The 19,172-nt window shown below is 47.1% G+C and overlaps 1 protein-coding gene across 17 annotated transcripts in view; it reads left to right on the top strand.

Moving 5' to 3' along the window:
* The first annotated feature begins 2,665 nt into the window (after positions 1–2,665).
* The window catches only part of LOC118379224 (E3 ubiquitin-protein ligase SH3RF1-like), a 59,877-nt gene continuing 43,370 nt past the window's right edge, over positions 2,666–19,172 (top strand). For 15 of the 17 annotated variants that reach the window (XM_052516291.1, XM_052516302.1, XM_052516261.1 and 12 more), the window contains exons 1-3: positions 2,667–3,139; positions 3,674–4,127; positions 10,295–11,059. In XM_052516291.1, the coding sequence (XP_052372251.1) occupies positions 3,696–4,127; positions 10,295–11,059 (1,197 nt within the window). In that variant the 5' untranslated portion in view covers positions 2,667–3,139; positions 3,674–3,695. Of the gene's footprint in view, positions 3,140–3,673; positions 4,128–10,294; positions 11,060–19,172 lie in introns of all 17 variants that reach the window. The other 2 variants (XM_052516331.1, XM_052516341.1) reach the window with 2 other exon arrangements.

The raw sequence follows: 19,172 nt of genomic DNA, 5'->3' as shown, positions 1-19,172 counted from the left end.
TGGCCTACCTGGTTAAATAAAGGTGTTCTCAACTGGCCTACCTGGTTAAATAAAGGTGAAATAAAGCATTTAAATTTAAAAAATAAACTCTGGTCTTGGCACGTGGGCTCTAGCCAACAGCTCACAGTCCACTAATCTAACCTGCCTAAAACTAGATCACCTACATACTGGTCTCAGACACAGTGCTGGTAGGCTACTAATCTAACCTGCCTGAAACTAGATACTGGTCTTGACGAGACAGCCTGCTCTCATAGACTAGACGTAACATAGTTAATGTAAATCTGTGAGACCCAAATTAGTAAGATATGTTATGTTTTGTATGGTTACATAAGACTTAAGTTACTTAAGGCGAAAACGAATATGACACAAACATCTAGCAACCCAAAGGTTGTGTGTTTGAATCTCATCACGGACAACTTAAGCTTTTTAGCTACTTTGATTTTACCTTTATTTAACCAGGCAAGTCAGTTAAGAACAAATTCTTATTTTCAATGACAGCCTAGGAACAGTGGGTTAACTGCCTGTTCAGGGGCAGAACGACAGATTTGTACCTTGTCAGCTCGGGGGTTTGAACTTGCAACCTTGCGGTTACTAGTCCAACGCTCTAACCACTAGGCTACCCTGCCGCCACTCCAAACCCTAATTCAGCTAACGTTAGCCACCTAGCTAATGTTAGCATTAGCCATCTAGCTAACGTTAGCCACAACGAATTGGAATTCGTACCATATGATACGTTTTGCAAAGTTGTAACAGATTATACTAATTGAAGAAAAAAATTTCACTGAGTCTCTTGTACTGGCTCTATGCACACTCACTGGACTTTACCCACAAACTCACATACTACACTGACACTCCTATACACACAAAACACACACAAGCATATTGACCCCATGCACACACATTTTCACACACTTTAACACTCTTCACATCTGCTGCTGCTACTCTGTTTATCACCTATCCTGATTGCCTAGTCACTTTTAACCCCTACCTACATGTACATATTACCTCAATTATAACTCAACTACCTCGTACCCCTGCACTTTGACTCGGTACTGGTACTCCTTGTATATAGCCATGTTTTTATCTTACTATTTGCTTTTTTTTATTATTAAGCAAATTGTTCTTACTTTTTAACTCTGTATTGTTGGGAAAGAGCTCGTAAGTAAGCATTTCACAGCTAGGTCTACACCCGTTGTATTTGGCACGTGACAATAAAATGTTTATTTGATTGTAATTCTTAAGATATCATACTAAATGGATGATGGACAACCACAAATGAATACATTCCATATGAAACGTAACATATCATACTAATTGGGTTGTTCAGGACTGACATTTACTATGTTGGACGAGAAGAACTGCACTGTTCAACCGATCCAGTAAATGTGGAGGAGGAGTTAAGATGGGGTGTGGCCCATAGAGATGGAAAGAGGTCTCATTGTATCCGTGCAATTATGGCGTCTGTGACAGCCTCAAAGGCGCTATCTCCATTTTGAAGTAGTACATTTTCTTCTTCACGATTGGTTTATCTCTCCTGATGACTCCAACAGTGTCAACCAACAGGGATCAGACAATGAAGTCGGAAGTCCCACCCAGTTGACTACGTTAAAATGGTGCAGTATTTCCTGGTGATGGCGCTGCCCATGGTAATACGGCATTTTGGCCACTAGAGGCCTCTATCGTCTATGTAGCCTCCAAAAGTGGAAGTGGGTTCACAGGGTCTTTCCATTTCTCCTGAAAACCGGAACATCCGGTTGTTACTAGTAGGCTACCTTCATGATGAGATTATTATGTATAAAAGATAGATCATTTTTATTTGTCAAAAGGCAGCCAAGCATCAGGTCTTATTCTGGTGACATGATGATTGATGCTTGGCTGCCTTTTGACAAGTAACAATTATTTATTGGAAAGCAGTATCAAGCTCATCATCATCCAATTTCACCACCCTGTGAAGTTCATCACAATTGATTTCATTTCTTGTCTAATAAACAACATGTTTTCCCGAGTCGTAGTGGGAGGACCACACCACATATCATCGCTTGACTCCAGTACTTCCATATGATGGTTATTACATCAATATTTGTGCATGTGGCGTTTCCACTGCCATTTCTCACATAATTACAGCGTATTTTGTGTTGTAGACATTAGTAGTTTGCCGACAGATTGGCTGTATCCATCTGGCCTTTCGTGATATTTCTTTAATCTGACTTGAATTTTACTCGATTGAAAAGGTTAGATGGAAACCTGGTTAACATGGGTAAATCATTTATCCATTGGATGTAAGAAGGGGAACTTGGAGTTTGGCGTTGAGTGTGTGGATGAAAATCTAGCCATGAATGGCATTTCATCACCCACATCATCACCACCACCACAGTCCTCTTCTTACACGCCTCATCATTGTCATTTAACTGACATAAATAAGTTCAAAGAGTTTCCAAGAAAATGCATTAAATGTCAGAGGTTTGAGCCTGAAATATTGCAGTATTTCTTTATTGCCCTGTAGTTATTACGTAGTTAAAAGATGGTAATAGCAGATTTCTCTATTTTCCGATTAAATGTGTGAAATGTGCCTTCTACCACTAGATGGAGGACATGATACATGATAGAGAGAGACAGCCGGCTCGGACAACAGAGGCAATATCATGCAACTTCAAATCATTAGCCTGCTGATAGGCCTACTTCTTTCTGCCAGCATCAATTTCTATTGTACAGATACAATCTTCATTATAGCTTCACAGTAGTACACATTTTATATTCAGTTAAATACTTGTCACAGGCCGTATATGGTCAGGCCTACTTCAAAATATTCCATAAGAAAAATAACTATTACCGTTTTGATAAACTAAGATAATGTAGGTGACTTGTATGTATTTTACAGTTTGGCGATTGACGATATAGCCCGCTGTGTGGGCTTGGTTTGGTTACGGGCTGACTACGTACCTTTCCAGTTTTGATTGTTTACAACCACATATAATGATTTAGTGGTGAAATCTCCGCCACCTACCAGTCAAGGGTTAAGGAATGAGAAGTGTAAACCGATACGAGTGTCTGGCAAGTGCAGTGGCAAAACGTGTTCAGTTTGGACGTGGGAATGTTTGTTAGCATACTTGCCTTGAGAAGAGTGTTTCCGACAAAAGAGGTAGGCTATGTATTGATATTGTGGACAAAGATGTGGTTTGAATTTAAAACATTGCATTGAAACGCGTGTCTGTAAATCGACAAGGAGATTTGTCAATTGTGTGGCTTTCCACTGCGTCAGCCGAGGCGCTAGAAACGCCTCAGCGCGTAACCAATTTTTTGGCCATTTATTTTCATACGTTTATTGAAATCTACCGTATACTGTCTGTAATTTTAACAAGCACGGTACGTTATTCATTACAGCGAGTATGTTGGTGTTTTTCGATTGAGTAGACAGGTATGTCGCTTGGTATTGCACTTCCGGTTACCTGAACAGTCGGCCTAACCGCAGGTGACATGACACTTGTGCGCGATCTGCACAGCTCAAGAGAAGAAGAAACCATATTCGATGCGATGTTTACAAATGGAAAGTATTATCACTAGCCTGTATTTAATGTAATAACAATACATTCCGTAGTATAGAATTGTATACATGGGAGATTTTTTAAAAGGAAAATCTTTATATAACTTATGATTTCTTTATCCTCCTTTCCAGAATGCTGTAATCAGTCTGATGAATGAGAACACATAGCCACACCGAAGCAGAACCCTGCACCCATTCTAAGATGGAGGAGCTGGCTGTGTTGGACTTAATGACGTGCCCGCTGTGTTTAGAGCGGCTGGATGTTTCAGCCAAGGTCCTGCCTTGCCAGGATACCCCCTGGAAGCCCAGCCTGCATCAACAGGAGAACTCCAGGCCCAGGGCCAAGATTGCGCTCCACTGCCCAGAGTGTCATACCCTGGTCCAGGCCAGGTCGGTGGAGGAGCTGCCCCCTAACCTCCTGGTTCGGCTCTTGAAGGGCCTCAACCAGGGGTCCATGGAGCCAGGTCGGGACAGGAACAAACCGTCTGCCAGGGGCAGGGAGGCCCAGCAGCAGCATCAGAAACAACAACTGCAGAACCCACAGTCAGATCAGCAGCACAGAGAGAGGCAGCATGGAAGGAATGAGGTGAGGAGCTGGGTGTTATTATGGATCCACTCTCCTTTGAAGTTATGATGTGAAACTCACTCAATGACTAGTGCAGAATGACAGCACCAACTGGTATTCTGTTACTAAACTTTACATTTGGACTGATCTTCAACTAAATGTGTTTTGGTAAAATATGTTAAGTGTGCAAAGAGTTGTTTGGTTTGTTTAACTTTATAATTACTGGTTTTTGTTTGACATACATTTGGAAAAAAGTGGAAAATACTGCTGATATAGTGCTCCTACAGTGATTTGATCCATGCTGGTATACAGTAGTGCTCCTACAGGGATTTGATCCATGCTGGTATAGTGCTCATACAGTGATTTGATCCATGCTGATATACAGTAGTGCTCCTACAGTGATTTGATCCATGCTGATATACAGTAGTGCTCATACAGGGATTTGATCCATGCTGGTATAGTGCTCATACAGTGATTTGATCCATGCTGATATACAGTAGTGCTCCTACAGTGATTTGATCCATGCTGATATACAGTAGTGCTCCTACAGTGATTTGATCCATGCTGGTATAGTGCTCATACAGGGATTTGATCCATGTTGGTATACAGTAGTGCTCATACAGGGATTTGATCCATGCTGGTATACTGCTCATACAGGGATTTGATCCATGCTGGTATACTGCTCATACAGGAATTTTATCCATGCTGATATAGTGCTCATACAGGGATTTGATCCATGCTGGTATACAGTAGTGCTCATACAGGGATTTGATCCATGCTGGTATAGTGCTCCTACAGTGATTTGATCCATGCTGATATAGTGCTCATACAGTGATTTTGATCCATGCTGGTATACAGTAGTGCTCATACAGGGATTTGATCCATGCTGGTATACTGCTCATACAGGGATTTGATCCATGCTGGTATACTGCTCATACAGGGATTTGATCCATGCTGGTATACTGCTCATACAGGGATTTGATCCATGCTGGTATACTGCTCATACAGGGATTTGATCCATGCTGGTATAGTGCTCATACAGGGATTTTATCCATGCAGGTATACAGTAGTGCTCATACAGGGATTTGATCCATGCTGGTATACTGCTCATACAGGGATTTGATCCATGCTGGTATACAGTTGTGCTCATACAGGGATTTGATCCATGCTGATATAGTGCTTATACAGTGATTTTGATCCATGCTGGTATACAGTAGTGCTCATACAGTGATTTGATCCATGCTGATATACAGTAGTGCTCCCATGGTGATTTGATCCATGCTGGTATAGTGCTCATACAGGGATTTGATCCATGCTGGTATACAGTAGTACTCATACAGGGATTTGATCCATGCTGGTATACTGCTCATACAGGGATTTGACCCATGCGGGTATAGTGCTCATACAGTGATTTGATCCATGCTGATATACAGTAGTGCTCATACAGGGATTTGATCCATGCTGGTATACAGTAGTGCTCATACAGGGATTTGATCCATGCTGGTATAGTGCTCCTACAGTGATTTGATCCATGCTGATATACAGTAGTGCTCATACAGGGATTTGATCCATGCTGGTATACAGTAGTGCTCATACAGGGATTTGATCCATGCTGGTATAGTGCTCCTACAGTGATTTGATCCATGCTGATATACAGTAGTGCTCATACAGGGATTTGATCCATGCTGGTATACTGCTCATACAGGGATTTGATCCATGCTGGTATACAGTTGTGCTCATACAGGGATTTGATCCATGCTGATATAGTGCTTATACAGTGATTTTGATCCATGCTGGTATACAGTAGTGCTCATACAGTGATTTGATCCATGCTGATATACAGTAGTGCTCCCATGGTGATTTGATCCATGCTGGTATAGTGCTCATACAGGGATTTGATCCATGCTGGTATACAGTAGTACTCATACAGGGATTTGATCCATGCTGGTATACTGCTCATACAGGGATTTGACCCATGCTGGTATAGTGCTCATACAGGGATTTGATCCATGCTGGTATAGTGCTCATACAGGGATTTTATCCATGCAGGTATACAGTAGTGCTCATACAGGGATTTGATCCATGCTGGTATACTGCTCATACAGGGATTTGATCCATGCTGGTATACAGTTGTGCTCATACAGGGATTTGATCCATGCTGATATAGTGCTTATACAGTGATTTTGATCCATGCTGGTATACAGTAGTGCTCATACAGTGATTTGATCCATGCTGATATACAGTAGTGCTCCCATGGTGATTTGATCCATGCTGGTATAGTGCTCATACAGGGATTTGATCCATGCTGGTATACAGTAGTACTCATACAGGGATTTGATCCATGCTGGTATACTGCTCATACAGGGATTTGACCCATGCGGGTATAGTGCTCATACAGTGATTTGATCCATGCTGATATACAGTAGTGCTCATACAGGGATTTGATCCATGCTGGTATACAGTAGTGCTCATACAGGGATTTGATCCATGCTGGTATAGTGCTCCTACAGTGATTTGATCCATGCTGATATACAGTAGTGCTCATACAGGGATTTGATCCATGCTGGTATACAGTAGTGCTCATACAGGGATTTGATCCATGCTGGTATAGTGCTCCTACAGTGATTTGATCCATGCTGATATACAGTAGTGCTCATACAGGGATTTGATCCATGCTGGTATACTGCTCATACAGGGATTTGATCCATGCTGGTATACAGTTGTGCTCATACAGGGATTTGATCCATGCTGATATAGTGCTTATACAGTGATTTTGATCCATGCTGGTATACAGTAGTGCTCATACAGTGATTTGATCCATGCTGATATACAGTAGTGCTCCCATGGTGATTTGATCCATGCTGGTATAGTGCTCATACAGGGATTTGATCCATGCTGGTATACAGTAGTACTCATACAGGGATTTGATCCATGCTGGTATACTGCTCATACAGGGATTTGACCCATGCTGGTATAGTGCTCATACAGGGATTTGATCCATGCTGGTATACAGTAGTGCTCATACAGGGATTTGATCCATGCTGGTATAGTGCTCCTACAGTGATTTGATCCATGCTGATATACAGTAGTGCTCATACAGGGATTTGATCCATGCTGGTATACAGTAGTGCTCATACAGGGATTTGATCCATGCTGGTATAGTGCTCCTACAGTGATTTGATCCATGCTGATATACAGTAGTGCTCATACAGGGATTTGATCCATGCTGGTATACAGTAGTGCTCATACAGGGATTTGATCCATGCTGGTATAGTGCTCCTACAGTGATTTGATCCATGCTGATATACAGTAGTGCTCATACAGGGATTTGATCCATGCTGGTATACAGTAGTGCTCATACAGGGATTTGATCCATGCTGATATACAGTAGTGCTCATACAGTGATTTTGATCCATGCTGGTATCGTGCTTATACAGGGATTTGATCCATGCTGGTATACAGTAGTGCTCATACAGGGATTTGATCCATGCTGGTATACAGTAGTGCTCATACAGGGATTTGATCCATGCTGGTATAGTGCTTATTCAGTGATTTGATACATGCTGATATAGTGCTTATTCAGTGATTTGATCCATGCTGATATCGTGCTTATTCAGTGATTTGATCCATGCTGATATAGGGCTTATTCAGTGATTTGATCCATGCTGATATCGTGCTTATTCAGTGATTTGATCCATGCTGATATAGGGCTTATTCAGTGATTTGATCCATGCTGATATCGTGCTTATTCAGTGATTTGATCCATGCTGATATAGGGCTTATTCAGTGATTTGATCCATGCTGATATCGTGCTTATACAGGGATTTGATCCATGCTGATATAGGGCTTATTCAGTGATTTGATCCATGCTGATATAGTGCTCCTACAGTGATTTGATCCATGCTGATATACAGTAGTGCTCATACAGTGATTTGATCCATGCTGGTATACAGTAGTGCTCATACAGGGATTTGATACATGCTGATATCGTGCTTATACAGTGATTTGATCCATGCTGGTATACAGTAGTGCTTATACAGTGATTTGATCCATGCTGGTATACAGTAGTGCTCATACAGTGATTTGATCCATGCTGGTATACAGTAGTGCTCATACAGGGATTTGATCCATGCTGGTATACAGTAGTGCTCCTACAGTGATTGTAGTAATAGGCTGAGCATTTCAATAGAAATAACAGTCAAGCTAAGTTTACTGACAGGTTTCATGACTGTTGAAACGCTTCTTCTTTCACCACCTTGTTGTGTACGGCGCTGGCTTCGCTGGAGGAGATCAGAACGGCTGTTCTGAGACTTTCTGTGAACACTCAATTCAATTCAAATTTCAAATGTATTTATACAGCCCTTCGTACATCAGCTGATATCTCAAAGTGCTGTACAGAAACCCAGCCTAAAACCCCAAACAGCAAGCAATGCAGGTGTAGAAGCACGGTTCCTGACTCCCTGTCCCAGTTTGTCAGACTAGGCTGAGGCCCAAATGGCTCCCTGTGTTGTACACTACCTTTGGGCCCTGTGCAAGTCTAGCTTCCTGTCCAGGGGGTGTACATCAAGCTGCCTCATGCTACGAAAACAGGAGCTGGCACAAGCCAAGGCTCCTTACTTACTGTTGACCAGAGCCCTTTGCGGTAGTAGTGCACTATATAGGGAATAGGGAGCCATTTGGGATGCAGAGTAGATCGAGGTCAGAGACTCAGAGTCCTGTGTTACACCAGAAGGAAAAGCAGGTGATTGTCTTGGCAACGAGACGCTGTTTACATCTGACATCATGGGAAAGTAGAAGAAGCACGGCATGAAAACAAAGTTAGGGGCTTCTCGCCCCAAACGGTTCAAACACACAATTTGATTTTACTACTTTTATGAATAATTTCCTTCATTACAAACGTCCAACAAGACTCTACAGAACGTCAGGGCTATCCAGTTACATTACAGGACTATCCAGTTACATTAGTTCCAGTAACATTACAGGGCTATCCAGTTACATTACACTGCTATCCAGTTACATTACAGGGCTATCCAGTTACATTACAGGGCTATCCAGTTACATTACAGGGCTATCCAGTTACATTACAGGGCTATCCAGTTACATTACAGGGCTATCCAGTTACATTACAGTTCCAGTTACATTACAGGGCTATCCAGTTACATTACAGGGCTATCCAGTTACATTACAGGGCTATCCAGTTACATTGCAGGGCTATCCAGTTACATTACAGGGCTATCCAGTTACATTACAGGGCTATCCAGTTACATTACACTGCTATCCAGTTACATTACAGTTCCAGTTTCATTACAGGGCTATCCAGTTACATTAGAGTTCCAGTTACATTAGAGTTCCAGTTACATTACAGGGCTATCCAGTTACATTACAGGGCTATCCAGTTACATTACAGGGCTATCCAGTTACATTACAGGGCTATCCAGTTACATTACAGGGCTATCCAGTTACATTACAGGGCTATCCAGTTACATTACACTGCTATCCAGTTACATTACAGTTCCAGTTTCATTACAGGGCTATCCAGTTACATTAGAGTTCCAGTTACATTACAGTTCCAGTTACATTACAGGGCTATCCAGTTACATTACAGGGCTATCCAGTTACATTACAGGGCTATCCAGTTACATTACAGGGCTATCCAGTTACATTACAGTGCTATCCAGTTACATTACAGTGCTATCCAGTTACATTACAGTGCTATCCAGTTACATTACAGGGCTATCCAGTTACATTAAAGGGCTATCCAGTTACATTAGTTCCAGTTACATTACAGTGCTATCCAGTTACATTACAGGGCTATCCAGTTACATTACAGGGCTATCCAGTTACATTAGTTCCAGTTACATTACAGGACTATCCAGTTACATTACTGTCCTCGATGGTCACACACAGCACTGCATGTTCTTTATTCCTCTCTAATTAATAGATCAATGAATCTCAATGAATGTCATCGATTAACCAGCGATTTCAAACACCTCATTGTCCCAGATTTACTTACTCCTGTTACTCCTGGAGACCCACAGGCTGTTACTCCTGGAGACCCACAGGCTGTTACTCCCTTATAGAAAAAATACATTCAGCTGTCCTCCAGTTAAGAACAAAATAGATCTGTTCTGCATATACCTCCTGGCAAATGTACAGTAACAAACTCTATTTTCCCATCCTGTGTCCAGTTCATTGCCAGAGCCCTGTACGACCACAGACGAAACGTCCCAGGAGTGATTGACATGGCGTCTGGTGACATCATCATTCTGAGACAGAAGGTGGATGAGAACTGGTATTATGGAGACACGAACAGCAGTAGTGGGCTGGTCGCTGCTAACATGATACAGATTATTGACCAGCAGCATAAGACTCCACCACAGTGTCAATCCCAGACCCAGTCCCAGACCCAGTCCCAATCCCAGACCCAGTCCCAGACCCAGTCCCAGTCCCAGTCCCAGACCCAGTCCCAGTCCCAATCCCAGACCCAGTCCCAGTCCCAAAAACAGTCCCAGTCCCAATTCCAGACCCAGTCCCAATCCCAAAAACAGTCCCAATCCCAGACCCAGTCCCAATCCCAAAAACAGTCCCAATCCCAGACCCAGTCCCAGTCCCAAAAACAGTCCCAATCCCAGTCCCAATTCCAGACCCAGTCCCAATCCCAAAAACAGTCCCAATCCCAGACCCAGTCCCAATCCCAAAAACAGTCCCAATCCCAGACCCAGTCCCAGTCCCAAAAACAGTCCCAATCCCAGTCCCAATTCCAGACCCAGTCCCAATCCCAAAAACAGTCCCAATCCCAGACCCAGTCCCAATCCCCAAAACAGTCCCAATCCCAGACCCAGCCACAATTCCAGTCTCAGCCTTTAGCCCTCTGCAAAGCCCTGCACGACTTTGACTCCAAAGAGATGGACGTGAATCTGGATGACTGCAAGGACTGTCTCACCTTCCACAAGGTGCGTCTGCCTGTCTCTCTTTAACTGTACATACTACTACAGGGCCAGGCTGGAATTACTTTGATGTATTTGAGACCCATAGGCTGTTACTCCTGGAGACCCACAGGCTGTTACTCCTGGAGACCCACAGGCTGTTACTCCTGGAGACCCACAGGCTGTTACTCCTGGAGACCCACAGGCTGTTACTCCTGGAGACCCACAGGCTGTTACTCCTGGAGACCCACAGGCTGTTACTCCTGGAGACCCACAGGCTGTTACTCCTGGAGACCCATAGGCTGTTACTCCTGGAGACCCACAGGCTGTTACTCCTGGAGACCCACAGGCTGTTACTCCTGGAGACCCACAGGCTGTTACTCCTGGAGACCCACAGGCTGTTACTCCTGGAGACCCACAGGCTGTTACTCCTGGAGACCCACAGGCTGTTACTCCTGGAGACCCACAGGCTGTTACTCCTGGAGACCCACAGGCTGTTACTCCTGGAGACCCACAGGCTGTTACTCCTGGAGACCCACAGGCTGTTACTCCTGGAGACCCACAGGCTGTTACTCCTGGAGACCCACAGGCTGTTACTCCTGGAGACCCACAGGCTGTTACTCCTGGAGACCCACAGGCTGTTACTCCTGGAGACCCACAGGCTGTTACTCCTGGAGACCCACAGGCTGTTACTCCTGGAGACCCACAGGCTGTTACTCCTGGAGACCCACAGGCTGTTACTCCTGGAGACCCACAGGCTGTTACTCCTGGAGACCCACAGGCTGTTACTCCTGGAGACCCACAGGCTGTTACTCCTGGAGACCCACAGGCTGTTACTCCTGGAGACCCACAGGCTGTTACTCCTGGAGACCCACAGGCTGTTACTCCTGGAGACCCACAGGCTGTTACTCCTGGAGACCCACAGGCTGTTACTCCTGGAGACCCACAGGCTGTTACTCCTGGAGACCCACAGGCTGTTACTCCTGGAGACCCACAGGCTGTTACTCCTGGAGACCCACAGGCTGTTACTCCTGGAGACCCACAGGCTGTTACTCCTGGAGACCCACAGGCTGTTACTCCTGGAGACCCACAGGCTGTTACTCCTGGAGACCCACAGGCTGTTACTCCTGGAGACCCACAGGCTGTTACTCCTGGAGACCCACAGGCTGTTACTCCTGGAGACCCACAGGCTGTTACTCCTGGAGACCCACAGGCTGTTACTCCTGGAGACCCACAGGCTGTTACTCCTGGAGACCCACAGGCTGTTACTCCTGGCTGTTACTCCTGGAGACCCACAGGCTGTTACTCCTGGAGACCCACAGGCTGTTACTCCTGGAGACCCACAGGCTGTTACTCCTGGAGACCCACAGGCTGTTACTCCTGGAGACCCACAGGCTGTTACTCCTGGAGACCCACAGGCTGTTACTCCTGGAGACCCACAGGCTGTTACTCCTGGAGACCCACAGGCTGTTACTCCTGGAGACCCACAGGCTGTTACTCCTGGAGACCCACAGGCTGTTACTCCTGGAGACCCACAGGCTCCTGTTACTCCTGGAGACCCACAGGCCGTTACTCCTGGAGACCCACAGGCCGTTACTCCTGGACAGGCCGTTACTCCTGGAGACCCACAGGCCGTTACTCCTGGCCGACCCACAGGCCGTTACTCCTGGAGACCCACAGGCTGTTACTCCTGGAGACCCACAGGCCGTTACTCCTGGAGACCCACAGGCCGTTACTCCTGGAGACCCACAGGCCGTTACTCCTGGAGACCCACAGGCCGTTACTCCTGGAGACCCACAGGCCGTTACTCCTGGAGACCCACAGGCCGTTACTCCTGGAGACCCACAGGCCGTTACTCCTGGAGACCCACAGGCCGTTACTCCTGGAGACCCACAGGCTGTTACTCCTGGAGACCCACAGGCTGTTACTCCTGGAGACCCACAGGCTGTTACTCCTGGAGACCCACAGGCTGTTACTCCTGGAGACCCACAGGCTGTTACTCCTGGAGACCCACAGGCTGTTACTCCTGGAGACCCACAGGCTGTTACTCCTGGAGACCCACAGGCTGTTACTCCTGGAGACCCACAGGCTGTTACTGGAGACCCACAGGCTGTTACTCCTGGAGACCCACAGGCTGTTACTCCTGGAGACCCACAGGCTGTTACTCCTGGAGACCCACAGGCTGGAGACCCACAGGCTGTTACTCCTGGAGACCCACAGGCTGTTACTCCTGGAGACCCACAGGCTGTTACTCCTGAGACCCACAGGCTGTTACTCCTGGAGACCCACAGGCTGTTACTCCTGGAGACCCACAGGCTGTTACTCCTGGAGACCCACAGGCTGTTACTCCTGGAGACCCACAGGCTGTTACTCCTGGAGACCCACAGGCTGTTACTCCTGGAGACCCACAGGCTGTTACTCCTGGAGACCCACAGGCTGTTACTCCTGGAGACCCACAGGCTGTTACTCCTGGAGACCCACAGGCTGTTACTCCTGGAGACCCACAGGCTGTTACTCCTGGAGACCCACAGGCTGTTACTCCTGGAGACCCACAGGCTGTTACTCCTGGAGACCCACAGGCTGTTACTCCTGGAGACCCACAGGCTGTTACTCCTGGAGACCCACAGGCTGTTACTCCTGGAGACCCACAGGCTGTTACTCCTGGAGACCCACAGGCTGTTACTCCTGGAGACCCACAGGCTGTTACTCCTGGAGACCCACAGGCTGTTACCCTGGAGACCCACAGGCTGTTACTCCTGGAGACCCACAGGCTGTTACTCCTGGAGACCCACAGGCTGTTACTCCCACAGGCTGTTACTGGAGACCCACAGGCTGTTACTCCTGGAGACCCACAGGCTGTTACTCCTGGAGACCCACAGGCTGTTACTCCTGGAGACCCACAGGCTGTTACTCCTGGAGACCCACAGGCTGTTACTCCTGGAGACCCACAGGCTGTTACTCCTGGAGACCCACAGGCTGTTACTCCTGGAGACCCACAGGCTGTTACTCCTGGGACCCACAGGCTGTTACCCACAGGCTGTTACTCCTGGAGACCCACAGGCTGTTACTCCTGGAGACCCACAGGCTGTTACTCCTGGAGACCCACAGGCTGTTACTCCTGGAGACCCACAGGCTGTTACTCCTGGAGACCCACAGGCTGTTACTCCTGGAGACCCACAGGCTGTTACTCCTGGAGACCCACAGGCTGTTACTCCTGGAGACCCACAGGCTGTTACTCCTGGAGACCCACAGGCTGTTACTCCTGGAGACCCACAGGCTGTTACTCCTGGAGACCCACAGGCTGTTACTCCTGGAGACCCACAGGCTGTTACTCCTGGAGACCCACAGGCTGTTACTCCTGGAGACCCACAGGCTGTTACTCCTGGAGACCCACAGGCCTCCTGGAGACCCAGGCTGTTACTCCTGGAGACCCACAGGCTGTTACTCCTGGAGACCCACAGGCTGTTACTCCTGCTGTTACTCCTGGAGACCCACAGGCTGTTGGACTCCTGGGAGACCCACAGGCTGTTACTCCTGGAGACCCACAGGCTGTTACTCCTGGAGACCCACAGGCTGTTACTCCTGGAGACCCACAGGCTGTTACTCCTGGAGACCCACAGGCTGTTACTCCTGGAGACCCACAGGCTGTTACTCCTGGAGACCCACAGGCTGTTACTCCTGGAGACCCACAGGCTGTTACTCCTGGAGACCCACAGGCTGTTACTCCTGGAGACCCACAGGCTGTTACTCCTGGAGACCCACAGGCTGTTACAGGCTCTCTGGAGACCCACAGGCTGTTACTCCTGGAGACCCACAGGCTGTTACTCCTGGAGACCCACAGGCTGTTACTCCTGGAGACCCACAGGCTGTTACTCCTGGAGACCCACAGGCTGTTACTCCTGGAGACCCACAGGCTGTTACTCCTGGAGACCCACAGGCTGTTACTCCTGGAGACCCACAGGCTGTTACTCCTGGAGACCCACAGGCTGTTACTCCTGGAGACCCACAGGCTGTTACTCCTGGAGACCCACAGGCTGTTACTCCTGGAGACCCACAGGCTGTTACTCCTGGAGACCCACAGGCTGTTACTCCTGGAGACCCACAGGCTGTTACTCCTGGAGACCCACAGGCTGTTACTCCTGGAGACCCACAGGCTGTTACTCCTGGAGACCCACAGGCTGTTACTCCTGGAGACCCACAGGCTGTTACTCCTGGAGACCCACAGGCTGTTACTCCTGGAGACCCACAGGCTGTTACTCCTGGAGACCCACAGGCTGTTACTCCTGGAGACCCACAGGCTGTTACTCCTGGAGACCCACAGGCTGTTACTCCTGGAGACCCACAGGCTGTTACTCCTGGAGACCCACAGGCTGTTACTCCTGGAGACCCACAGGCTGTTACTCCTGGAGACCCACAGGCTGTTACTCCTGGAGACCCACAGGCTGTTACTCCTGGAGACCCACAGGCTGTTACTCCTGGAGACCCACAGGCTGTTACTCCTGGAGACCCACAGGCTGTTACTCCTGGAGACCCACAGGCTGTTACTCCTGGAGACCCACAGGCTGTTACTCCTGGAGACCCACAGGCTGTTACTCCTGGAGACCCACAGGCTGTTACTCCTGGAGACCCACAGGCTGTTACTCCTGGAGACCCACAGGCTGTTACTCCTGGAGACCCACAGGCTGTTACTCCTGGAGACCCAGGCTGTTACAGGCTGTTACTCCTGGAGACCCACAGGCTGTTACTCCTGGAGACCCACAGGCTGTTACTCCTGGAGACCCACAGGCTGTTACTCCTGGAGACCCACAGGCTGTTACTCCTGGAGACCCACAGGCTGTTACTCCTGGAGACCCACAGGCTGTTACTCCTGGAGACCCACAGGCTGTTACTCCTGGAGACCCACAGGCTGTTACTCCTGGAGACCCACAGGCTGTTACTCCTGGAGACCCACAGGCTGTTACTCCTGGAGACCCACCCAGGCTGTTACTCCTGGAGACCCACAGGCTGTTACTCCTGGAGACCCACAGGCTGTTACTCCTGGAGACCCACAGGCTGTTACTCCTGGAGACCCACAGGCTGTTACTCCTGGAGACCCACAGGCTGTTACTCCTGGAGACCCACAGGCTGTTACTCCTGGAGACCCACAGGCTGTTACTCCTGGAGACCCACAGGCTGTTACTCCTGGAGACCCACAGGCTGTTACTCCTGGAGACCCACAGGCTGTTACTCCTGGAGACCCACAGGCTGTTACTCCTGGAGACCCACAGGCTGTTACTCCTGGAGACCCACAGGCTGTTACTCCTGGAGACCCACAGGCTGTTACTCCTGGAGACCCACAGGCTGTTACTCCTGGAGACCCACAGGCTGTTACTCCTGGAGACCCACAGGCTGTTACTCCTGGAGACCCACAGGCTGTTACTCCTGGAGACCCACAGGCTGTTACTCCTGGAGACCCACAGGCTGTTACTCCTGGAGACCCACAGGCTGTTACTCCTGGAGACCCACAGGCTGTTACTCCTGGAGACCCACAGGCTGTTACTCCTGGAGACCCACAGGCTGTTACTCCTGGAGACCCACAGGCTGTTACTCCTGGAGACCCACAGGCTGTTACTCCTGGAGACCCACAGGCTGTTGGACTCCTGGAGACCCACAGGCTGTTACTCCTGGAGACCCACAGGCTGTTACTCCTGGAGACCCACAGGCTGTTACTCCTGGAGACCCACAGGCTGTTACTCCTGGAGACCTGTTACACAGGCTGTTACTCCTGGAGACCCACAGGCTGTTACTCCTGGAGACCCACAGGCTGTTACTCCTGGAGACCCACAGGCTGTTACTCCTGGAGACCCACAGGCTGTTACTCCTGGAGACCCACAGGCTGTTACTCCTGGAGACCCACAGGCTGTTACTCCTGGAGACCCACAGGCTGGCTTACTCCTGGAGGCTGTTACCCTGGACAGGCTGTTACTCCTGGAGACCCACAGGCTGTTACTCCTGGAGACCCACAGGCTGTTACTCCTGGAGACCCACAGGCTGTTACTCCTGGAGACCCACAGGCTGTTACTCCTGGAGACCCACAGGCTGTTACTCCTGGAGACCCACAGGCTGTTACTCCTGCCAAGTTGATGTTGTTCTCCAGGTCTCCTCAAATTAAAAATATACTGTATTTTATACCATCTATTGCATCTTGCCTATGTCACTCGGTCATTGCTCATCCATAGATTTATATGTACAGTTGAAGTCAGAAGTTTACATACACTTAGGTTGGAGTCATTAAAACTAGTTTTTCAACCACTCCACAAATTTAATAACAAACTATAGTTTTGGCAAGTCGGTTAGGACATCTAATTTGTGCACGACACAGGTAATTGTTTACAGACAAATTATTTCACTTATAATTCACTGTAAAACAGTTAGAGGTCGACCGATTAATCAGAATGGCCGATTTAATTAGGGCCGATTTCAAGTTTTCATAACAATAGGAAATCGGTATTTTCGGACGCCGATTTTGCTGGCAAAACACACGAAAGAGCTGTTTGAATGAATGCTTACGAGCCTGCTGGGGCCTACCATCGCTCAGTCAGACTGCTCTACCAAATCATAGACTTAATTATAACATAATAACACACAGACATACGAGCCTTAGGTTATTAATATGGTCGAATCCGGAAACTATCGTCTCGAAAACAAAATGTTTATTCTTTCAGTGAAATACGGAATTGTTCCGTATTTTATCTAACGGATGGCATCCATCAGTCTAAATGTTGCTGTTACATTGCACAACCTTCAATGTTATGTCATAATTACGTAAAATTCTGGCAAATTAGTTCGCAATGAGCCAGGCTGCCCAAACTGTTGCATATACCCTGACTCTGCGTGCAATGAACGCAAGAGAAGTGACACAATTTCACCTGGTTAATATTGCCTGCTAACCTGGATTTCTTTTAGCTAAATATGCAGGTTTAAAAATATATACTTCTGTGTATTGATTTTAAGAAAGGCATAGATGTTTATGGTTAGGTACATTCATGCAACGATTGTGCTTTTTTCACAAATGCGCTTTTGTTAAATCATTCCCCGTTTGGTGAAGTTGGCTGTCTTTGTTCGTAAGAAATAGTCTTCACACCGTTCGAAACGAGCCCGGCGGCCCAAACGGCCGACTCTGTTGCAAGAGAAGTGACACCATTTTTCCAAGTTAAAAAAAAACATGTTAGCAGGCAATATTAACTAAATATGCAGGTTTAAAAATATATAATTCTGTGTATTGATTTTAAAGAAACGCATTGATGTTTATGGTTAGGTACACGTTGGAGCAACGACAGTCCTTTTTCGCCAATGCCACCGCATCGATTATATGCAACGCAGGACACGCTAGATAAACTAGTAATATCATCAACCATCAAATCAAATTTTATTTGTCACATACACATGGTTAGCAGATGTTAATGCGAGTGTAGCGAAATGCTTGTGCTTCTAGTTCCGACAATGCAGTAATATCCAACAAGTAATCTAGCTAACAATTCCAAAAGAATAAAGAACGTGTACATAAAGATATTGTTATGATTTTCTTCCGTTGAAGGAGAGTCGGACCAAAATGCGGCGTGGTAATTTTGATACATGTTTAATAAACACGAACAATACAAAACAAGAAACGGAACGTGAAAACCTATACAGCCTATCTGGTGAGAACTAACACAGAGACAGGAACAATCACCCACAAAACACTCAAAGAATATGGCTGCCTAAATATGGTTCCCAATCATAGACAACGAGAATCACCTGCCTCTGATTGAGAACCGCCTCAGGCAACCATAGACTATGCTAGAAAACCCCACTAAGCCACAATCCCAAAACCTACGAAAAACCCCCATTCATAAACACAACACAAAAATAAACCCATGTCACACCCTGGCCTGACCAAATAAATAAAGAAAACACAAAATACTAAGACCAAGGCGTGACAGATATATGAATGAGTGATGGTACAGAGCGGCATAGGCAAGATACAGTAGATGGTATTGAGTACAGTATATACATATGAGATGAGTATGTAGTGGCATAGTTAAAGTGGCTAGTGATACATGTATTACATAAAGATGCAGTAGATGATATTGAGTACAGTATATACGTATACATATGAGAT

The sequence above is a fragment of the Oncorhynchus keta genome, chromosome 4 (assembly GCF_023373465.1).
Source record: "Oncorhynchus keta strain PuntledgeMale-10-30-2019 chromosome 4, Oket_V2, whole genome shotgun sequence".
Lineage (NCBI taxonomy): Eukaryota > Metazoa > Chordata > Actinopteri > Salmoniformes > Salmonidae > Oncorhynchus > Oncorhynchus keta.
The sequence above is the reverse complement of the archived record's forward strand: the minus strand, read 5'-3'. Positions and strand labels throughout refer to the sequence as shown.